Below are 25,530 nucleotides of genomic sequence, written 5' to 3'. Positions count from 1 at the left end.
ATCAACTTCATTCTCAATAGAACTATTAAAATAGTCAATTAAAAAAGCATTCACAAGGACTTCCCATGTATAGAAAATAGTTTTGAATGAGATACCGAAGGAGATGAGTTGTTTCCGCAGATTCAAAGTGACCAAGAGACAATTTGGCAATGGATCTATGATTGTCCATCTTGTATTACTAAAGTATACATGCAACTTTTCCAACATGATAGCTTTCTACTACCCATCTCTATGAAAGGCATCCATAGTCCCCGGTCCACCACGCCCATAAGGCATTAACAAATTAAGTCCCGCACTTTAACATGAATTACATCATTCATAGAGAGACCACCCAATCTATTCATATATGAAGGGGTTGTTGGATTGCCTGTGTATGTTATCAGAACAATAAATGCCTCGCAAGCCAATGATTTGCATATTTTACCACGAGTTGTTCTATTCTCTACTCCAAGCTTCAAAAGGTTATGTTGTTTGAATATGCAACTTGTTTGTTGAACTGTAATTAAGGATTTCTCCCTTCGCAACAGTATTAGCAAGCTTCATTTGTTCATGTAGAATAGTGAGATAAGTAATTGAATTGTCGCATCAAATCACAGATGTCTCATTGGGGCTTAACAAGGAAGAGTATCTTGTATGTGCATAGGTTGAGATTTTCCTTTAAGATCTCCTCCATCAAATACATGTACCTCTTCTCTATCATCGACTTCTTGCACGTGCTTGAATTCTTCCTTGAGCTCGACCTTGTTCTCGATGTTGATGATTCTGAAGAAGTAATCAAGGTACTGGCTATGATCGATGGTTGGGAAAGAGAAGACGTTATTTAGACATACATGTTTTGTCTTGCTCTCAAATTCTATGCGTAGGCCTACCATATATAGATGCTCTATTGCTTCTCTTGATATGTCCACTTGAAGGAAAACAAAATTCAGCCCTGAACACACCCTTAGTCGCACAACTGAGGAATCCAATGTTTTGCCAGCACACGTTTATTTGAGGAAGCGTGTCAAATATCAATGCTTAATGTTCATGTTGTATCAGTAACATATTGCATAGTGTAATTCTTTGCCCAAGTGAATAGTGTATGCATGTATCGTGACAATCAACAATCTAATAAAAAAACTCTTCGATCATTTAGATTGGCCTAGATCATTGCAAAAAATCAAAGCCCAGGTATTATATCCGAGTTGGTATTACATTCGACAGAATTACTAACTTGCAATCCAAGCTCGTACTACTCTAATACCATGTTAATTGAGGATAGTTCTCTATAGGATAAATATAGTTCTGCAAATATGATCGTCTTCTGACTGTAGAAAGGTATAGAACATTTATCAATTACGATGTCTATACTCCTTTCAATGGTGCTATATGTCTGTGTGTGTGTGTGCATGTGTGTGTGTGTGTGTGTGTGTGTGTATTGATATATTGTATCCAATAGCCCAATCATGATCAGTCATTATTGTTCAAATGGAAAGTCATTTATGCATTTGTTAGTATACACTAGCTAATCTGATCCAAAAGGATTTCAATAGTTAGTGAATACTAACTAGCAAGTGATTACTCATATAATTAGCAATATGCCTTAATCGATCATTATTATATGAAGCCCAATAAGAATATATATATGCACCAAGTTCATATTAGTCTCATATGATTACGCTGGTCGGTATTCAAGCATATTGCTAAATTATATTATAAAAGTAAATACATGTGAATATATGTAAAACATACATTTACATATATGGGCAAATAGATTTCAGTATAATCTAACCGATGCTATCAAATATCAACATTAATAGATATATGTTTTTTCTTTGAATGTAAAAAAAAGATTCTTTTACATGGTCACTATACTTGTGTTATTACAATGTATGATAACAAGCTATGTAAACTCAATTTCAATGTCCTTCAACATTTGTTTCATCCAAATGATCTGATTACAATTGTTTGTTGCTGCTACATACTCTGCTTTTGTCACGCTTTTTGAAACACAATCTTATTTCTTGCTTAGCTAAGAAACCATTGTTCCTCCCAAGAAGAATGTGTAGAAACCCCGCCTGGTTATAGCTTCAAATCTTTCTTTACTAATAAAAAATTTGGCGTTTAATCAAAAATTTGGCAAACAAACTTCCCAAGCGGTGTAATGCAAAAGAATTTAATGTTTCTTTGATAAAAGGCAAATGAATGTTCTACTTGTATATCAATTTCTCTTTGGAATTTTGAAACTTAACAATGATATTGGAAATCTAATAAATTTCAATTCTGCCAACTTAGTTGATATAGAGAAAATACAATTCTATGATAAACTAATTCCAAATTCAGATTGCATACAAGAACCTGTTCCAAAATTATTTTGCATGTTGTTCAACTCCAGGATGAAATATTCAGATTGTGAGCACCTTAAACTCCAATTGCAATGCTCTTGTTTGTGTTTGCCACCCTCATATAGTCCACGCTGATCTCTATGGTGCAACAAACAAGACCCGATAGTGCACTACAGACCCCCAACACTCAGACACAAGGCAAGAGAGTAAATCGCAAGCCTATAATAAACCACAGCTCCCTAAATGAGAGTCGCAGACCCTAAAACGCACTCACCCAGCCTCCAGTTGTTGACGTCTAGACCATGTATGAGTTGCAGAAGCCACTGAATATCCAAACGCAAGCTTTGGTATGTAATGTGCAGGTTGATTCCTTCCAATCAATTTCTATAGAAAGCCACCAGCAAAACTCCTAGACGTTGGATGCAAATCAGAATTTATTCACCATTCTTACTAACATAAACCCCCAGCATCAGCTTTCTCCATAGATACAATAAGAACCGTAGGAAACTTTGCAATTTGCTATACCTCAACAACAAATTGCAAAAATACTCAGAGTGATCCTTGAAACTTTACCAAAACACTCGGCCAAACAATCAAGATAGAAATAAATAATGCCTTCCAACAACAATAAGCACAGTAGGAAGACAAAACAAATTCTCAGAAATCCACAATACTTCAGCTGTGGAAGATTAATCAAATTCAAACACTTATACTTCAGCAAGGGCACAAAACCACAAACTCAAAATTGTCACAAAGACAACAAGCAAAGAGATGAACAAATAATCAAATGCTTTTTTCATCAAATGTCCTCATTTATAATCTCCAAATGACACCAGTTTTCTAAAAGAGCTCCACTTAAGAAGCTTCCTCTACGCAATATTAAAATATAATAAAGTGCCATTAATATAATTTATTAATTGCTTTTAACTCCAAAAATGACCTTTTCCACCATAACTTAATATTTTGACACGCAAGGCCATTGTTTCTTGTTCACACAATTTAAAACTTCTCATCCTAGTTCCAACAAGCTAATTCACCAACAAAAATAGCAACCTCAGTGTATTTAGATTAATAATAATAATTCACCAATCTTGCGAAAACAACTAAAGAGGCATCATAATCGAAATCTGACAAAAGTGATCTTGATGATGAAAGAGAATGAATGGATCTGACGAGGTGGCTTACTATAAACAGACGCTCCCTCCAAGATTCTTGGAGCCCAAATTGGAAGCCCAAAATAATAACTGAGAGCATCACCCATCTCCTCTAACTCAACTAAGCTCATCGGAACCAACAGTTTAACTTATTATACATAGTAAGTCCCTCAAAGGGAGCCAAAACACACCATAGGCTACTAAAAAGCCTATAACCCCACAACTGAGACCCTCAAATCCCACTGTCAACTCAAGAGGGTCGCGATGATGAACTAACCAAGCCAACTACAAGAACCTACTAAAAATGGGGGCATTACAGAATGATCCACCACTTGTACTTTTTATGTCATCCACACTGTCTCCTCAATCTACATTAGTGTATGCACATAAGTTAAAGTCATTTGATTTGTCATACCATAATCCAAAATCAAGTGTACGCTTCAAATATCTAAAAATCTTTTTCATTGCTGCATAATATGACTCTTTAGGATCAGCTTGAAATCTTGGCACAATACCAACTGCATTATCTGTATCAGGTCTAGTGTGTGTTAGATATTGCAATCCACCAATCATAGATATGTACTTTTTCTGCTCAACAGCAGGGGTTTCGTCTTTGCTAGACAATTTCTGACCAATAACTATAGGTGTTCCAATAGGTTTACAACTTTCCAAACCAGATCTTTTTAACAAATCTTTCAAATACTTGCTTCTGATATGAAAATATCATCATCATTCTACACAATCTGCAATCCCAAGAAATATTTCATCTCATCGATCGTACTCATCTCAAATTTCTTTTTCATTTCTACTGCAAATGCTTTACTTGTTTCATCATCACCTCCAAAAATTATGTCATCCACAAATACTTCAACAATTAGGAAGCCATTGTCAATCTCCTTCAAATACAAATTACTATAAGCATTACTTTTAGCAAATCCCAATTTTGACAAATACTTATAAAATCTCGCATACCATGCTCTAGGTGCTTGTTTCAATCCATCCAATGTTTTCTTCAACTTACAAACCATATCACCTTGATCAATCAAAGGAAAACCAACAGACTGCTCTTTGTATACCTCTTCTTCTAGTTCACCATTCATAAATGTTGATTTGACATCTATTTGATACACTTTGAATTTCTTGTTAGTTGCATATGCCAAAAACATTTTAACTGTTTCTAATCTAGCAACAGATGCAAATGTTTCCTCATAATCAATACCTTCTTAATGTGAATAAGCTTTACATACCAATCTTGCTTTATTTCTCAAAACCTCACCTTGTTTATTCATCTTATTTCTGAATACACACTTTGGTCCAATAACATTATTATCCTTAGGTCTAGGAACCAATTCTCATTTATTGTTCTTTTCAATCTATTCGAGTTCTTCTTTCATAGCTTTAATCCAAAAGTCATCTTTACTAGCTTCATCAGTACTCTTAGGTTCAAATTTGAGAAATCAAACATAGTTCTTCTTGTAGATTATTCATTGTCATAACTCTTTTGTCTTTAATTCCAATAATCTAATCAGCGGGATGACTATTTATCAAATTCTTGTTAGGTGTCGCTAGCTCAACTCTTATTTCTGCTCAAGGTTCAATCCTAAGTTCCTCTCTCTGTCCTTTTGCTTGTACTTCTTCCTACAAATTAGTGTCAGTCTCATTAAACGCTTCAACATTTTCGATGTAAGTCCTTGGATTAGTCTCTTCATCAGAATTATAATCAAGTATTCTTTGATGAATTCTAAACTTCTCATCCACTCTTAACATTAGCGCTCTTAACAATAGTTTTAGTTCTTTGATTGAAACATCTATAAGCTTTTTGTTTTAATGAATAACCAAGGAACATACCTCCATCACTCCTTGAATCAAACTTTCCAATGTCATCATCTCTTTTAATGTAACACTTATTTCCAAAGATTCTGAATACTTAAGTAATGGTGCATGTGCAAAACAAAGTTCATTGGGGGTCTTACCAGTACCTTGTCTGATTTACACTATGTTCATAGTGTGCACTATTGTATTTACTGCTTCTCTCCAAAACATCTTCGCTGCATTATTCTCAAACATCATAGCTCATGCTACTTTAGTTACAGATTTGTTTCTCCTTTCTACTATACCATTTCACTCAAGTGTTCTAGGGGTTGAAGGTTGTCTCTTAATATCATTATCTTCACAAAAACTGTTAAATTCATTTGAAATAAACTCTCCTCCTCTGTCAAATCTCAAACACTTGACCTTTAATCTAGATTCATTTTCAACTCTATTGTTGAATATCTTAAACTTCTCAAATGCTTCAGGTTTTTCTCTAAGAAATACTACCCACGTTATTCTAGTAAAATCATCAAAAAGAATCACGAAATACCTTGCACCATAAAAGGCTCTTGTCTTTGTAGGACCACTCATATCTCCAATTTCACAGATGTAGTAAAATTCTTGCTTGGAAATGAACTTTTCTTCTACTTGGCCATCACACATTCCTTGCATATCATGTTAGTAGACTTCACAAGTTTAGGCAAATCTCTAACAACAAATGTAGTGCTTACTTTCACAATATTATCAAAGATTATATGACAAAATCTCTTATGCCACAACCAACTATTATCCACCTTAGCAATTAAGCATGTCATCTCCATAGGATTCAACTAAAATACATTACCTCTTGTCCTTGTACGAGTACCAATCAGCTTACCATCTTTATCCTTGATTTGCATGCCTTTTCCATGAACTGGAACTAATATCCCTTGTGCAATAGTTGTCCAACACTCAAAAGATTAGATTTTAAACCATCGACAAAGTAAACATCATTCGTATTAGTCTTTCCATCAAGTGCAATAGATCCTTTTCCTTTAATATGACAGGCCGCATTGTTTCCAACTCTAACTATTCCACCATCATAGCTATTGAATTCAATAAACTTATTCATATCTCCAGTCATGTCATGTGAAAAACCACTATCTATAATCCAATCAAATTTCTTCTTTTCAACTTGTGATACTAATGCTTTTTCTTCTCTAACTCGTTTTTTTCCAGAGCTTTCTTCCTTAATAGCAACAAATCCTATTTCAACATCCTCATCATCACTTTCACTCAAAATTATTTCCATAGAAGCATCTAGTTCCTCATCATTAGCAAATAGACAATCCTTAGGGCTCCTTGATTTATAAGGCTTCTTCCTATACTTTGTTACTCTCTTACGACATTTAGAAGAATAATAACCATACTCATCACATGTCCAACATTTAAAGATTTTTGTACCTTTAGGTTCTCTTTTGATAAGCAGGCCAAGACCATCTTCAAGCTTCTTGTCTTCGTATATTCTTGTTCAGTTGCTACTAGCATAATCTCAATTTGTACTAGCACTTCTTGTCAACATAGGTCGAACACTGAATGCGCTGAAAGCAGTCTCCACTCTAGGAAGTTCTCCACTTTGTCTCAACCACATCTCAACTAATTCCAATTTCTCAAGAAGAGTCTCTCTTTTAAAATCAAGTGTGTAGGGTATAACATGTTCAAGCCTCTGTGTTGTTTGTGTATATGCAGGTGTCAAAGCTTTCAAGATCTTCCATGTAACTTCATCCTCTGATTTCTCTCCTCCACAAGTCTTAGTTCTTGTTACAATCTCTAATTTTCTACCAACATAAATTCTTACAGATTCATCTTCCATCATTCTAACCTCTTGAAATAGACATATCCAATTCTGTAATCTAACCTTTCTAGCATGATCGTCACCCTCATATGTCGTTTGTAAAGAAGCCCAAATTTCATAAGCAAGTGTCAAAGATTTTATCTGAACAAACTTAGTTTCAGGAAGAGCTTCTAAGAGTGCTTCTCTAGCAAGCATATTGTGCATGAATGCATTTTTCTCGACTTCTTCACATCCTTCAAGCTCGTCTCCATCAATCACTTCCTTCTCTTTTATAGTAATCAAACAATATTCTAGACCCATGCATAGTAGATGTGTCTTCATCTTTTTTTTCCAACTTCCATAGTTGACTCCATCAAACTTTGCACTTTCTTTTATGAAATGATTCGCCATAGCTCCTTAAGCTATTAAGCTTTTCCCTCAATGACCTAATGCTCTCATACCATTTTGTTAGAAAGTAAAGTCCACCAACAGGATTGAGGGGTTGGGGGGTGAATCAATTATGCAATTAAAATAACTCTCAATATCCTTACTAATTCCAAAGCACATAAACAATAGCTGCAACAACCACAATAAAATAACCATAGACAATAACACCAGATTTGTTGACTAGGGAAACCCTTGATCAAAGGAAAAACCCTAGTGGGGATGGTACCCACAAAATGATGTACTAATATATAAGTTCCTTGTAAGAGGATGGACCATGTTAGGAGTCAATGAAAAACAATTAGTACATATCAGTCCTTGTTTGAAAGCTTTGACCTTGTCAGGAGATTCCAACCCTATTAGGAGTTGTGGAAGGTAGAAGAACCCACTATCCAAGTAGCTTCAGAGAAAGACCATTGAATTCGCTATCCAAATAGCCTTAGTATTAGCCTCCTGAAAGTAATATCAGTATACAACTATCCACTGCAACATTTTTGCCAAATACACTCTCTTTGTAAGCTCGGTGTGCCTCAACAGCACCATACACTTCTCTAATCAAAAGATATTCGCTATTAGGCTCACTGGATCTCACATACAAGTTCGCATAGTCGCATTACACAAAAACCACAATAGCACACTCTACCACAAGGAAATAATCTTTCCTTTATACTAAGTCCTAGAATAAGTTATTGAGTCGGGTTTGGGGCTTTCTCAATTTACAATAACAATATAGGACCATCTTAAGATATTACATTTACACGTTACATTACAATATTACATCTTTTCACAATTACAACCAACTATTAGCTCTTTGTCTTCATAACTCTTTACTCAATGCTCATCTGGACGTGTGTTTTACCACAGCATCTTCATCATGTCTTCTACCCCTTTCCAAGTCGACATGACCAAATTCTATCTCTACTAGGAGATACAACCAAAACATCAACAATTACTTAACCAATAACTCTGTCTAAACGCTATCTTCAATAAATCTCAAATAACTCTGTACGTTCTTCATATTTTCGCACACGCACTTAACCATAGCATCAGGACACTCTCTAAAACATTATCCCAAATCCACATAAGCTCAACTTCATTCCTCGATCCTCGCAAAACCAAACTGTCTACTACTCTACCAGTCTTCACAAAATAATCAATGTGTTGACATCAATGACAAACTCTGTCATGAATGCAACACACAATCTCTAAATCATGTCTCCTGTAATGCTAGATAGTCCCCCATAGGAATACCATCAACGATCATGCTAACAGCGCCTTCCTCATTGCTACCTATAAGAAAATGGGTCCAATAAATTCACCCATCCACGGAGTGGCTCAATAAATCCCTCCGTAAATAACATCACTCATCTGCACTCCAAAATATCATAAACAATAACTAAAAGCCTCTAAAACTCACTAATATAACTCTCCAATCCACCAATCTGCTTCAGCTGAGCTAACTCACAAAAGTCCACCTCTGGATCCTTCCTATCAAATCTCTCAATTAGGCAATCCACGAACTCTTGACAGAAAGTGATCTGATCATGCCACAAAGAAATTAATCCATGGTATCACCAATCATGGGCAGCTCCATCCAAATGTAGCTCTCCAAATCTAATAGCGTCCAACTTTGACATAGGACACAGAACCAAATATGTGTCGAGCTTATGGATCCAAGCTCGAGTTGTAACTCTCACTCTACCATCGAAGTGCTCTAACGTCATCTTTCTAGCAACTTGTTGTAACTCTATCTTTCGAGGCCTTTGTTTCTCAGGTATTGGCCTCACCTTGAAATTCTCTCGCTTGTTAGTCAAGAACCTATCAAAATTCAAATGCTCTTTAATCACCTATGGTAAAGCATCCCACTCCACAAAGTGTGCTACCACGTCATTAGCAAAAGGAGCGGCCTCAAACTCAACACTAATCGCATCCACCTTGGGTTTCAAAAAAGTGGGCCTCTACGGCCTATCATGAGTGTTAGTATGTATGTCAACTATATCATCTAACCCACATCAATCCTCAACTCAAACCCAATCTGCATCTTTGCACCTATCACCATCTTGAGTTCTATCCTCGACTCAAGATCTATGAGAACCGACAGAAACATCTCGAGCTCTCTCCCTACTTCATCCTTGAGGAAGTGCTATCAGTTGCAGAGTGTTAGACAATTGTTGTAGTACACCTATCATCTGTGGTTGTCCAGCAGCTAGGTTCCTAAATGTCTGCATAGCCTCTTTGTCAATCTCTACTCTTGAACCACCCGTACTACCAACAAACCCAAACTATATCTTAAGCTCGCCCTCCTATCATCTCCCATGATACTAAAAACAAATGCTAAAAACTCCTACACAAACCTCTAATTAGTAATTCTGAGCCTAATTCCTACAAGCTGGTAGGAAATCGCTTTGATTCCACTAGAATAGCCCCGCCTAGTTATAGCTTAGATTAACACCAATTTCCTCTGATAATCAATGTTTTGATATTCTACCAAACACTCGTTGGGCATGCTCTCATACCAATATGAAGACCCTTAATTGTTTGAGCTGAAATGCTGATGAAGCTAGATGTTTCTTATTTGTTCTGTTTAAAAATTTTGGTATTTTGGGTTTATTCACTTTTTTGAGATTGAAGATAATAATGGCAATTGAAAGAGGAAAGCAATACTATGAAATTATTCTCAAGAACTAACAACCTCTTAATTGTTCAATTCTGAATTTTTGCATGAATATCAGTACTATCTGCTATTACATGATTAAATACAACCAACATAAAGAACTTACATAATGTGCAGACCCAATGAAGCAATGTTTTAATTACTCGAGCTCCTAGTGGCACATAAGAATCTCCTCCATTATCCACGTTTAGTAGATTGAATACATCAATGGCGCCTAAACAATTCACAGCCTTCGTACACTGCTATGTGTGCCTCAAACAGAGATGTAAGTTCCCCCAAATCAGCACACAAGCTCTCTGAAATCCAAACGCAGCCACTACAGTCTTAATCGAAGCACAAAACAGACAAGAGAATGTTGTTGAGTGGTATACGCACTCAGATTGCTTCATGTGACCTTCAATTCCCTTGGCATGGTCTCCAAAGTGATTCACAAGCTTTGTGATCAACGCAGGTCTGCATATTCAATCTCGGGTGTCCCCAATGGCAATAAATGCTGCCCAGAGATTAGTGAACGATACCCTCCAATAACACTCTAATCACCATTTTGAAAATCACTGGTACTCACAACTGTGATATGCAATTGTCCCTCTCATATGGCTGACAATATTAAATCAGAATCTTACACCAGTCACCTTTTCAATTTCAGTCGCCATTGAAGAGAAGCAATCTCCAATTGTTATACCTCAGCAACAATTGTGAATACAAATCAGAAGAATTTCCAGAATTCCAAAAAAACCCTCACCCAGATATCAAGATAATAATAACTAATGCCTTCCAGCAACACTAAGATCGTAGGAAGACAAACAAATTCTCAAAAATCCACAATATGTTAGCTATGGAAGAATGATCAATTTCAAACCCTTATACTTCAGCAAGGGCACAAAATTCAATAACTCAAAAAAGTCACAAGGTCACAAAAGCAAATAATATTCAATCAGATGTTTTCTCCAATAAAATGGGCTCATATTTACAATCCTTATTGCCAAAAGTTTCTCAAAAGAACTCAACTCCAAAAACTGCAGAGTTTCCCAAAAGAACTCAGCTCTTGAAACTTTCCAACACAACTCGTAGTAATATTTCTTAATGACATGATTATAATAATGCGACTTTAATAATTAATTCATAAAAGCTTACGCAATTAATAACCACATCCATTGCACCCACTGCACTGCCAAAAATAAACTTACTAAAAATAGTAAATCCGCAACTAAGACTCCCTATCACCATATCAGCTCACGAGGGTCGCTATAATGAACTAACTCAATCATTTGTAAAATCTCGCCAAAAAATGGGGACATTGCATTTGAGATTAACTTTAGTTGCACAACCATATCCCGGCCAGATGATATCTCCTGCGACTATTAAAACATTAACACTCTCTTAACAAAGGAGACATGATTTCTATAATTCATGTCATGGAGTCTCTCAACATAATAAACACATAGCTACACCCATATGTGTTAGTAACAAAACTTTATCACTGATTCTCACGACATGATTAAAAGAGAGGAAAAGTTGATTACATGGGCCGTTGAGATATTTTCGAAAATTATGCCAAATATGCATATCAATACTACTATTTCTCCACCTAATCAGTTGGAAGAAATAATGAGCAGATTTGATAATCAGTTTGCAAATTTGGAGAAGTGTGCAGAAGATGATGTGCAGGCGTTCAGAGCTGAAAGATTCAGACATCCTTATTCATTGATTGCTCGAGATAAATCATCCCTAAATGCAAGTATTGATCAGATTAAAAAGTTTATTGATGAAGATAATCACATTTTGAAATCTTAAATATATCCATTTGATAAAGTACCAGAGCTAGATAAGTTGATTAAGGAAAGTAAGGAAGTGCAAGCAAAGCAAAGGATTTTGATTTATCAAAAATATTTGCTTCTAACTGTATGGGAGAGCTTGTGAATTTGAATGATGAGATTGAGATTCTGGAGGTAGAGAAGAGGAGAGTGTTTGGGAGATTTTCTAACTAAGAAATCTAATCATTTGTAACTTAGATATTCTTCAGGGGAGTTTCGAGGAAGCAACAGATTTGAGTAGTTCACCGCAGCCACCGGATCTGATACATGTTGAAGAGACAGCTTATGCATTGTGTGGACAGATTCAGACTTGGATTGTGAACATCAACTCATTAAGGAGCAATTCTTCGAATGTTTTCAAGATGTTATAAATATTTGTTATCAGACTTGTATAAATGTTCACATACATGTTATAGGATCATTTTCTTAGGGAGAGAGTGAGCGAAAAATGATGTCAAAGAGGGAGAGAGTGAGCAAAAATGATTCATCATCTTAGGGGGGGATCATTTTCAGACTTGGCATATTTTGGATGGACACTTGGCCATTTTTCACCAAGTGTTGTCACCAATGTCAAAGGGGGCGATTGTTAGCAAGAGTGATCAATTATGTAAGAAATGTTGTCATTGATGCCAACTACTTTTCATTTATCTTGGTCAATTTGAAGATCACATAATTTACCGAAGGATTTGATACTTGTGAGTTGTCAATTTATCATTGATGCCAACTACTTTTCATTTATTGTGGTCAATTTGGAGATCAGACAATTTACCAGAGGATTTGATACTTGTGAGTTGTTAATTTACTAGAAGTAGAGGTTAGGACAGTCGGTTAGATCAGATTGGATTAAGTGGAATCAAAAGTGTAGAGGATGTGATTGCAAAGCATGAAAGTAGACATATGATTATGTCTAATCTGATCATCGCAGAGCTTGAAGAGATTGCATGCAGGATATATTCACTATTGAATATCAAGTTGACAATTTTGATAAGACCAGGACAGTTTTGTTAAGAATGGACTAATTGGTAAATGATATATTTTGGTTAAGCCAACATCCAAATTGTAGTTTTGTTAAGAATGGATTGATTGGTAAATGATATATTTTGGTTAAGCCAACATCCAAATTGTTTACCCTTGGTTAGCAAGCATTATTTTGTTGTTATTATCTCTAAAAGTTGTACCCTGACTAGGTCCAATAACTCAGTCACTCTAAGAAACATGGAAATACTCCTGGGTCTGTGAGTTACACAAAAAATGGAGTAAGTCTCAGGATTCTAGATAGTTTCCTATATGATACTTCACCTAAGATTGATGTAGAAACGTAAAAAAAACTTGGCTGGAAAATGGTAAGAAGGAATGCTTGTATGAAACGAAGTACTAAAATGGTAAATTTGACTGAAACTTAAGGTGATGCACCAAAACATTCAAATGAGAAGTTTACTGAAACTACCATGATGAAGGCTCTCTTATACAACTTTATAATGGCACAATTTTTTTATCAAGAACTCGTATATAATCACTTTATAAGAAGGATAGGCTTCAAACAAAATGCTAATTACGATATTCACAATTAGCTACCTGAAATAAAGTACAATTTCACAACTTAAAACCTATATGGATATTCCAAAACTCACTTGCAGATGCTAAACTGAGACATTAACTCAAGGATTCGAAACAAACCACAAAAATAACATTAGATCAATGACTAGTACACAGCAAAGTGAACACACGATGGGCTTCCAAACTGTTATTAATTCAAGCTCCAAAAGTAGCACAATACAACCTCACAAAAACGGTTACAAAGTAATCTGCAAATAAATCATAGAGTCAAGGGAGATCACTCCAAAACTGCCTCTACAAAAAAGCTGAAACCCTTACAAATGAGCCTCAAGCTCATACTTATGCGTTTTTAAATCCAACTGTAGTATAAATGCAAACACCAAATCCTTGGGCGAGTTCAATCAATAAAGCACTTCTTGAGCCCCTAAAAAGACTTCAAAAAGGTGTACAAATGGCTCAAAAGGCATGGGCCCAAAATATCATAATAAATACCCATCTTAAATGCAGTCATATCCCCAAAATGGCTAAGAAAAGTCTCTGAAACGCAATAACTCTATCTGACTTTTCATCCCATCACATGAACTTTGTTATAACTTTGCAAAGTATCCTTATCTGACTTTTGGAGGTAAAATAAATATCTCATTATTTAATCACCACCGACACTTATATCAATTTAAAAATATTTATTATATAATTCATAATTCATTATTTCTAATATATATTACTTGTATTAATAATGTTTATTAAGTGATAAGTTAAATCACTTAACATTATTAATCCAATTGATATATATTAAAATAATAAATTATCAAGCATACAATAAATATTAAAGAGTGAATAAAGAAAAAGAAATTATTCATTATAGTATTTGTATATGTTATTTTTAATATTTATCAATTAGAAACCAATACATTAATAAATATTTATTAAGTGATTTTAATTTATCACTTAATAAGTATCATTAACTCGATAAATATTAAACTAATAATATAAATACTATAATAATAAGATATTCATCTTACCAAAAATACTTTAAGGATACTTGGCATCATTATATAACAAACTTGACTATAAACCACACTTGGTGTATAAAACAAGCAGCCACAAGATGGAAAAAAAGAAACTTGCGAAATAAAGAAATATTTCCTACAAATAAAAAACTCAAGCTTCCACGAAGCTTCTAGGGTAAAAGACTACCTAAAATTGATCATAAGCCATTTCATTTTTCATTTTCATTTTTTGGAGAAGGCTCTGCTACCGCCATGAGAAAAAATGAGGGGTTGCTGGAGCTTATGTGATGACATTCTGTGACCCGAATCTGGACTTATTGGGGTGTTTTTGTTCTTCTCTATTGTGCTAAAGCTTTTGAAACCTATGCATTTTGCTCTAGCTGCTGCATGGAAGGAAAGAAGAGGGTCTTGTTGTTATCCCTCTGAAAATTCAAACCTTTTTACTAGTGAGGATTTTTATGTTTATGTGCTGGAGACTGGAAAACAACACCTTCATAGCTCAAGCTTGATTTCTTGCATCATTTTGGCCTTTTCTCGTATAATACTTTGTTGGAGCTCGCTCTCAGTCACTGCCATGAAGAAAAACGTGGATTACTGAGGCTTTTGAAACCATTCTGTGGCTTGAATCTGGAGTTTTTGGGGCACATTTTTTGGCTGAGTTTCCTTTTGTGTTTTGTGAGCTCGAATCTTGGAAAACAATAACTACAATCACTACCTTAGTACACTTCTCATGTTGAACGATGAATAGTTTTGATCTTCGCTCTATTATTTCTGCATATATCTGAAAGAGATTACATTTCCCTTCCTATTTGCTTGAATAATTACTGTTGCTTTTGGGTATTGTGGAAATTATTGCTTAAAGTTTCTAGCTGAAGGTAAACCAGAGGGTTTTACTGATAAATATGTACCTTTGCCGGTAAAGCCATGACGGTTTCAATTTCAGCCGGTCACAAGTTCATTCTCTGTCCTCTATCTTATGCATACCATCATTATGATAGTTTCAGCATTATTAAAAAATACTTCTCTTCCCTAACGGGCTGCAACAGGCATACCTCTGAATTACTTTTTATATGGGATAATATATTGCAAGAAAACTTTTGTTTATATTGCAGCAGCTTTGATGTTAAATGTTGGCTCTCTTGGTTTTTCTGATATTCTGAACATGTTCATGGTTGGGAAAGCCTTTACCTTTGCCATTTGTAGCAGCCATACTTGACATGTAGAAGCGCATGTATGTACTTATTGTTTCTTTCCTTGTCATTTTCTGCACATTTAACATTTCCTTTCCTATTTAATTACTGCAGTTACTGCTGCCTTTGCGTATTCTGGAAATGACGCCTTCAATCCTTGAAGTTGAAAAGAAACTAGAAGATTTTTCCATTTAAAAACTCTCTTGAAGTCTCTACATTCCTATTGCTATTATGAGAGCTTCTTCTCATCCCTTTACAAATTTTCCATACACCCACGACCCTCCTAAAACAACCATTATACAGCTCTGAAACATAAAGAGCAGTCTCAACATTTGGTTGAATTCTACACATCTTGTGGCACTATAATCATTAAGATTAAAACTCAGCTTTCTTTCAGCATGAAATGCTATTAAACACTCCCCTTTTTCAAATCTTCACAACAGTACCTGTTCAGCCCGTAGGTGAACAGGAAATAAACATATAACTTAACAAAGTAAAGTATTATTCATTCATCAAATGCTTCCATATAAAGTAATAACATTCAATACCAACATGATGTCAATTACATAAGTGTATGCCATATTTATAACATCCAACACGGTGCCAATCAAGTGACACCGCCGTGCCCATACCCATAAGCATCTAACTACCCAATTTGCCGGACAACAACATCCCCCCAAAAAAGAAAAGTTGTCTCCTGATGACTCACTAATTTACAAAATAGGAGATAATGAAGAAAATACATCAAAACAGAGACTAAGGGGGACGTTGCGTCCCTAGATATAGCATGCAGCGCCATCAAGAGAGAGTATAATTGAGGCTAGAGGCCAAGAGGTCAATTCGAATGATAAAGGGGCCGCGTTGGAGGTGAGCTTTGATTCGGAATCAAGTGGCTATAGTGAAAGCACTGAATACTCCCCTCTATTGGAGAACCAACAAGGAAATGATATGGAAGAAACTAGCAGAGAAGAAGATGGACCAATCAACATCGAGGCAATAAGTCAGGAACCCGAGGCCGTTGGTGATGCTTTGTTAGTCGAACCAAATCCAAATTTGGGGAAATGCACTACACCACTATGGTTAAGACAAATGCTTATGCCAAGAGGCGAGGTGATAACGGCCCATACAACTGAGGACATACAAGGGTTAATAGAAAAGGGTGATAGCGAGAACCAAAAACAAATAGCAAGAACAGTGGCAAGGGTAATCAAGAACGACAATGATAATCACCGAAAGGTTCAAATTGCTAATCCAACAGTCAACAAGGCAGTGAATGAGATTGTGGCCCAAGAATACGAGATAGTAGAACATAACTTGGGAAGGAATATAGATGATATGGAGTGTGAGGAGGTCCAGGAAGGTATAGCATCAATCAGAGAAAGGTTAAGGAAGGCAAACGAAAGGATAGTAAAGTTGGAGGCGAAGAACAAATATTGGAGAGATAGCCGGCCTATCGAACAGCTGCACCAAGCAGCCCTTCCTCAAGACAGCGGGAGCAATTCAAGAGAGATATCAACTCAGCTACATGAAGTCAAGGATTGGATCCATGATACAATCCAAGATGGGCGAAATTTCTTGCCTTCCTTCATCTCGACATTCCAATCATTAGTGGCCATTAGAGACAATTTCAGGTTATTCGAAGAGGAGTGGAAAGGTTTGCTTCCCATTAGAGATTTGGCTATTCCTAAGCTACAAGCGTTCATTGGGCTACCAGAGGCATATTTGCAAACGGCCAAATTGGTTGATGAGAGAGGATTGAGTATAGTTAAATCTTGGTTTGTTGCATTGACTACCAGATTTAGAACACTTGAGGAAATACATAATGAGATTGCACGGCACAGTCTAAGCGTCGACACTTCTATTTCAACCATGATGAGTGACATTGGAGTGGCACTTGATTTTAAGGATATCAGAGAAGAGGATGTCAATGAAACAAATTTTGGATCGAGGTTGGATGAGTTGGGGAAGGTTGCTATCAAGAAGAAGCATTTAGGCACCCTTTCCTCTCTCAATGCTTTTATTGTATTTGAGAAAGAATATGAGAAGGATCACGAAAGGATGCTACAAGCAACAAGTGGCGTGGCGAAGTCAGTGGAACTCAGGGCGAAACACACACCTTGTCCTCCTATGGAAGAAGTTAACGAAAGGCTAGCTAAGTTCATTGCCTTAGCTAAGAAAATGAAAGAAAAGGGAAAATTTATATTAGAAGATCATTTGATGTAAGCCCTAGTGGCAAATTTCTCTTTCTTCTAAGAATAGGATACATGTCTATTTTTGATTGGCCACCATTTTGGTGCCTTCTCATTGGTTGCCATTTTTTGCACTTTTTTCATTGGTCCATTGATGAGGTGGCAGCTTCTCAATGGCCGATGGGGTGGCAACCCTAATTAGGGTTTTGAGGATCCAATCTGGATCGTTGATCTTGTTTTGATCTCCACCGTCGGTTGTATTTTTGGCCCCTATAAAAGGCCATTTGCTCTCATTTGTAAAGGGTCGGAGAAATTGTTGCGAAGATAATACCAAAATTGCTCTCTTTTTCATTGTTGCGATTTGCATGTTGATTAAGAACATTGGGTGTTACTGCATGTTTTCTGCTTCCACTTAGTTAGATTTTCTTTCAAGTTGTTGAAGCAAATTGCATTTGAAGTTGTTTAAGTGAAGTTAAAGTAGATAGATAGTTGTATGGTAGCATTGGTAAATGTTTGATAGGGATCAATACTAGGCCACTAGCATCCTAGCGGCCGGTTGGGAAGCTTTGTGTGGTAAACTAGTTCATTATTCCTTCGAATCATTGCACCTGTGAAAGTGAGGCCACTGGTCAACTCTCATTAGGTTCGATCCCCGTCCATTTGCTAACCTTCCATTCATAGCAGTAGGAGTAAAATAGTGAGTAGCTGAGTAGTTGGAGTTTAGAGAGGGGAAAGTTAGAGTAGATCAAGTATCAGAACGCATCCACTCACCTTCCATCACCATCGCCACCATCAACATTTTCTACTTCCGCACATTTCACAAACCGAGCCACCATCACCTTCATCCCATCAAAGTCCAAGTCATTCTCAACAATTTACGTAAGGCCGCCTACGTGATTATCAGCGAATCAAATCGATAAAACTAAGCGAGTATCCAACGGTATAAGGAACATTGGAGTTATACTCATGTCTCATGAGCATTAACTTTTCAAGAGAGGAGTTGCATGTTTGATATCTCGTGTCGAATATTCAAATCCTAATATGTTATGTAAGTGGTACAAAACTCGCATCAACAAATACTCAATGCACTTATCCGTTCTTTTGATTATTCCATGCATGAGGACCTCCATGGTGTCTATAACAGGACCTGCAGGTGGAGTAGACAAAATTGGGGTGCCTTTGATCTTCTCATAGGATGTGGGGTGCATGTAGGCTCCATCATCTGCAAGGTCAGAAACATCAACAGAATCGTTATATAATTTAATCTCATCAATTGATATTAATGACCAAAATTTCTCCTGAGTCTGGTATTTGTTGAGACACCCGGCCTAAAAGTCCTCAATATCTGGAACATGCCTGTAGGCATATCCCAATTTCAAGTGATCCCTTACAAAGTTGACTGGATCATATTGAGGCCTGAGTACCTCATAGTCCAGCAATTTGATCTTGTTATCAAAACGCTTCACCAAATTTTGAGCATTGGATTGGAAGCACAAGAATAGGTCCAACCACTATGGGGAAGGTAATCCTGGCTATTTTCTTTACATTTGAACACGAGGTGTTCACTTCAAGAATCTGTTGACATAATTTGACTAGAACCACCTTGTCTTTTGGGTACCTTGGAAGTCTCTTGGGAAAACCATTGTAAGCACCTATCCGCAAGTAAGAGAAGCTCGGAAGCTGGATGAATGAGCATCCAAATTGGCTAATAGTCGAGATTGCTTCTAGTGAGAATGTCCTTTCAGAGCATCCTTGCAATTCTAGGCATAGCCTCATTGTGAAGGCATCGTTTATGGCCACATACTTCTTGAAACTTCTTTGTAGCTGCAGATGTGGGTAGAACTCATATACCTTTGTGCGCTCATCATAGTTTTGGATGCTAGGAAGGCCAGGCCACAAGTGATTAGTAGCCAAGGCATAAATTAGATAGGAGGACATGTAAAAATGTTTAAATCCTCTAGCTGAATTCATCCACGAGGCGAGCTCATTGTAGATAATCTGTGCCCAATCAATCTGCACATCCTCAACACATATAGCTTGCACTAGGAAGAAATGGTGCTCGATGAACTCAAGATCTCCTCTTTTCCTTTTAGTCTGAGTAGTAGAGCAAGAATATCAACTATCTCGCTTTTAAAATTTGTGTCGAACAGGAAACTTCTGCCAACGAAAGCTTATAAATGAGAGCTCATTTCATTGGGAAAAGCAAGTTTGATTATATATTTGTTTTTGTGTCTTTTTTCCTAATGAATTGCATGCCCTTGCTGAAGTATAAGGGTTTCTGACGATTGTTAGGAGTCACTGCTGATATATAGTGATTTCATTGGTTAGTCTCCTATTTGTGATTGTCTATGTCGGGGAGATTGGTAATTCATTATGAAGCTTAACTTGAAGGTTGGCTGCAATTTGCTGCTGTGGTATAATGGGTTCCGAGAATCTCCAGCTACTTCTACTGGGCTCGGAGATTGGTTTGCTGAATATTATCTGCATTGTGGAAGAGGATAATTGAAGACTAAGTTTCGTTGGTGAGTTTAACCTAGGAAAGCTAATGTTTTGCATAATGGTGTATCTAATTGTGTTGGAAAGGCTGTGTGGACGAATTCAGTAAAATTCCAAGGGCATGAAATTTGGAAACACTGACTTTAAGCTAGTGTTGTTTCTTGCGGAGGCCTGGAGTCTGAGTTCTGCATTGGGGAAGCTGGACATCACTGTATTTGGCATTTAATTCCCTCCAGAATTGGGAACTGACATCTCTTGTGAAGTTCCCATACATTCCAAGCTTGTGGCTGAATCAAGATGAGCTGTTACCCATATTTGGATGTGCATAATTGCTCCTTATGACCTACGGCAGCCTATGGGAGTCCTGCGATAATACTAGAAGGTTTGCACATATTGGATATCCGTTATTTGACATCCCAAAGGGAATTTCTTGCAAGTTTGTAGCCTGCGATCAGTTATTGGTGACTAATTTTTGGCATCCATATGCAAAGTATGGGGTTAATTGGAGCCCCTTTGACAACTGAAATATAAATTCCAGTAAATTGCATTGTTTGGGAGGACCATTATGTTAGAATCTGATAAGATTAATAACCCAAAAAACTAGTGCAAAGAGTAAATATCTAAACTATGAATGCAAATGATACAAAATGAAAATAGCATCATAGAGTTAGTCTCCAAAAGAGTAATGCAAATGCTGGAAGCAAAATAGCATTAAGAGGATGCAAAAACAAGAAATAGAAATACAAGCCAGGTAGCATGCTTATATAGGCTAGGAAGAGGGAGGAGGTGGCAACACCAACCAATGAGGAGCAACCATCTATCGGACTAAAGATAGCAAAGTATCTTCCCAAGATAGCTAATGGATGCTCACATGTAGGAAGGTGACACCTCACAACCATTCACCTAATAAGACATGTTTTATTAACCTAAGCAAGATTATTAAAAGTGTAGGAAAAACCTAGCAAAATAGGAAAAATAAAAAACTACACTAACATCCCCCCATAAGCGAAGCTTAGGTGGATGTAGAAATGGGTCCCGGCAAGTCAAGCCTGATGAGGTACCCATGTACATAAAATTCCCCCAAAAGAGAGAAAAAAGAGACTCCCCAAAGAAAATTAGGACTCCAAGTGAGAGGAAGAGGCCCCCCCAAAAGATGAAGCATCCCGCACCTCCAACAAAGCTTGCAAATTTTGTCCGGTTGATCCACTTACATCAAACAAGTTTTCTTCCCTTAGGAAAAGGGAAAAGCTCCCAAGTGTAGTTTCTCATCAAGGAACTATACTCTACCTGCATAGCTGTATCCCACTCAGAAATACCAAAAGCCTCATGAAAGGACTATGGATTTGAGGCAGTAGCAATGAAGATATATAAAGCATCCTGGAATTGTAAACGAGTCTGCTTGGTGTCTGATGGATCCCCAACCCAATCACCTGCAAACTGCAAGGTCTGTCTAGCCCAAAGTGGACCAAAAGATGGAGAATCTAGAGGAGAATCATCAACCTGTGAATGATGACTAGGAGAGGAAGGAGGTGAGTCGTTTGAATCACTCTCTGCATCAAAAGTGGAGGTAGAAGACTGCTCAAGTGAATCTGTCCCATTAGAAGATCTATCATATATTCCAAGTGACTCCAATGTCAAAGTAGAAGGCAACCCTGTGACCATGCTCTGATGGTTAAGCTGATGCAAGTAGTGGAAGTTAAGATGGCCAAACTGCTCATGCCATAATCTGTTCACATCATTAGAGTGAGTGAGTGAAATAGCCAAAGGAGGATCAGGAACAAAGTGAGAAAACATATAGAGTCGTGACTGATGATCTGCTCTCCCAACTGCAGTTGTAGAATCATTGTGCAATTCACGTATCTCCACTGAATCAAGAGTGAACTCAACCCGCTTCCCTAAACCTGTGTGAGTGATCTGGTGTACCGATAGGAGATTAGTTGACAATGAGGGTACATAAGGAACATCATGGAATGTGTCATCCCCCACATCAACAGACCCTCTCCCACACACCTCAACAAGAGTGTTATCACCCATCAAAATAGAAGGCATAGTACACGGCTCCAAGGATGCAAGTTCTTCCTTAGATGAAGCCATGTGGTGTGAAGCACCCGAATCAAGAACCCAAGTGGATGGTGAGGAAGCAACTGCAAAAAGGGCCTTGCCCTTTCCTTTCCCCTTGCTGTTTTCTTTTTTCTTGTTAGACCCTTCATTAGAACTTTGTTTGATAGACTCAAGAACAATGATATTATTCTTCTCAAGAATGTATGTCAAGTGATCAAGTTGTTTCTGCAAACATTTATGTTCATCATGACCAGGTCTTTCACAATAGGCACATTTGACCTTTTCTTTCTTAGGCTTATTGTCCTTGGAAGATGGTTTATCAGTAGTTGCTTTTGAAGAAATCGATATCTAATCCTTCTTCTCCTCACTATTCTTTTGTTTCTTGTCCTTACTATTGTTGTTACTACTTTGTCCTTGTTGTTCTTTTGTGCCTTGGTTGGCAGCCAAGGCATGTGACTTAGAGGACTTAAGAATGCCCATCTGGATTAGCTTATCCTATTCTCGAGTGAGATTGACAGCAAAATCATCTAAAGATGGCATGGTGAATTGAGTACCAAGTGCACCCTTAGTAGCATAGAAGGTAGAGACAAACACAGAATATTCTGAACTTAGCTTAGAGAGAATACTAAGAATCAATTGTTCATCTTTCTTTTCAATTCCACATTGTTTTAACTGCAGCCTTAGTGATTTCAATTTGGTGAAGAAATCTTGGATTGTGTTGAAATTGCCTGGACTCAAACTAATTAATTCATTTTCCAACATATGACCCCTCATTGAATCTTGTGTGCCAAATAGTGTTTCTAGCTTTGTCCATACTTCATTTGGTGTATCCAAAGACTCAATGTGCACATAGCAAGTCAGGAGAAACAGACAAACACAATATTCCAAATGCCTCATCACATTTGTTAAACCACTTAGGCTTATCTTCATCTTTAGCAGGTTCAGTTTCAAGTCCCATAGTTATCCTATTTAGTCCAACTTTCCTTAAGTGAATTGTCATGCGTGATTTCCACTCAAAGTAATTGTATGGAGTTAGGATGGGCATATTTGTTTGATCCATGATGAAGAAATGCAGAGAAGAAATGCTAGAAAGAAGAGAACCCGGCCACGACAATGCCCCCCTTTGTTTTACTCAATCAAAGAACCCCCCCCCCCCCCCCCCCAAAAAAGAAAAAATGATTTGGCACTTTATTTTAGTGCGTTTACAACTACCACTAGAAAGAAATACTTAGTGGTCTTGATTTCAATGCATTACAAACCCTCATGAAGAGCATATGCTAGAAGTGAAACTTGGGCACATTAATCAAAGAAACAAATAGCACCACTGCGATCTACTCGAAATATCATGCACTTTCAAAAAAAGAATCGCCTCGATACGAGGTCGGATGAGAAAGTTATGATCCTCCGAAGTTTCCAAATGAGAACTGTGCACAGTCACGGCTGAGAATCTGCAATTTCTGAAGAATTCATGCATGAAAATCAAAAAACAACTCCACTAGTGGATAGAGCACAAAAGAATAGCCAAGTTCATAACAAGAATCATCAAAATCGGAGTCCGTATGAGCAAGAATGAGACATTTGAAAACTGTGTTCAAATCTGCGACTGCCAACGGAGAGGGGTATGGCTGTAGCCTTTCATGCTCGATTTTGCAAAATATACAGCTTGCATGCAAAATCTAAAAGATACTCAGCTGGTTTTTCGGGGCGGCGAACAAAACCCAGAAAGCGTTTTTCTTGTTGATGTACAGAAGATGCTGTTGTAGTGTAAATTAGATGCCTTTAACAGTAAAAAACGGCTGCAAAAATCAAAAAACGACCCCAGCAAGCAAAATATGACATGCAAATGCTGGATCAGCTTCCTAAGTCCATCAATGGCATGCTGGAACCCGCAATACTGATTGAAAACTCCAAATATGCAAGTTGGTTGTCGGATTTGAGATTGAAACCCCAGAGAAAAACCGTTTTTGTCAAAACTTTTATGATTCTCAAGATCATCCAAAGATGCAAGAGAAGAGCATACTTCGTTTTCGAAAAAACTACAATAAAGTTTATTAGCCCCCCCCCCCAAATCTCTCAAATAAGGAAACTAAAATCTACTCTTGCACATAGAAAAGCTTTGATACCATGTTAGAATCTGATAAGATTAATAACCCAGAAAACTAGTGCAAAGAGTAAATATCTAAACTATGAATGCAAATGATACAAAATGAAAATAGCATCATAGAGTTAGTCTCCAAGAGAGTAATGCAAATGCTGGAAGCAAAATAGCATTAAGAGGATGCAAAAACAAGAGATAAAAATACAAGCCAGGTAGCATGCTTATATAGGTTAGGAAGAGGGAGGAAGTGGCAACACCAACCAATGAGGAGCAACCATCTATCAGACTAAAGATAGCAAAGTATCTTCCCAAGATAGCTAATGGATGCTCACATGTAGGAAGGTGACACCTCACAACCATTCACCTAATAAGACATGCTTTATTAACCTAAGCAAGATTATTAAAAGTGTAGGAAAAACCTAGCAAAATAGGAAAAATAAAAAACTAAACTAACACATTATAATACTGGAAGGTCTGCACATATTGGATGTCCGTTATTTGACATCGCAGAGGGAATTTCTTGCAAGTTTGTAGCCTGCAATCAGTTATTAGTGACTAATTTCTGGCATCCATATGCAGCGTATGGGTTAATTGGAGCCCCTTTGACAACTGAAATATAAATTCCACTAATATCCAAAGAGCTTGCCAAGTACTGGACCTACGAATTGGTAGGAAGAAGTTGTTTAAGTTAGATATAACCAAACAGGGTTTTTACAAACTTGAATGACATATCTGTTAGCTCTTTCAATTCACTCTCCAGGCCTATTAACTTATCATAACCAGCAGCTCTGATTGCCATTCGTTATGATTACACAGGATACAGTTCTCGATAAATAGTTGTTTTAATACACCTAAAGAAACCAATTGCAGGCAATTCCGATGAAATAGGCATAG

General features: G+C 37.0%; 2 protein-coding genes across 2 annotated transcripts in view; one reads left to right on the top strand and one right to left on the bottom strand.

The window, feature by feature from the left end:
* LOC149545811 (uncharacterized) overlaps window positions 1–6,819 on the top strand; it is a 22,433-nt gene extending 15,614 nt beyond the window's left edge. The window contains exon 4 of the mRNA XM_089793839.1: window positions 6,759–6,819. Coding sequence (XP_089649965.1) covers window positions 6,759–6,819 — 61 coding nt within the window. The remainder of the gene's footprint in view (window positions 1–6,758) is intronic.
* LOC149545810 (DUF538 family protein (Protein of unknown function, DUF538)) overlaps window positions 1–25,530 on the bottom strand; it is a 124,527-nt gene that overhangs the window by 41,466 nt on the left and 57,531 nt on the right. The gene's annotated exons all lie outside the window — the stretch shown is intronic.

Source organism: Cupressus sempervirens, chromosome 7 (genome assembly GCF_028749045.1).
Source record: "Cupressus sempervirens isolate cs-2001-9-10 chromosome 7, ASM2874904v1, whole genome shotgun sequence".
NCBI lineage: Eukaryota > Viridiplantae > Streptophyta > Pinopsida > Cupressales > Cupressaceae > Cupressus > Cupressus sempervirens.
This window is presented reverse-complemented; position numbering and strand designations above follow the sequence as displayed.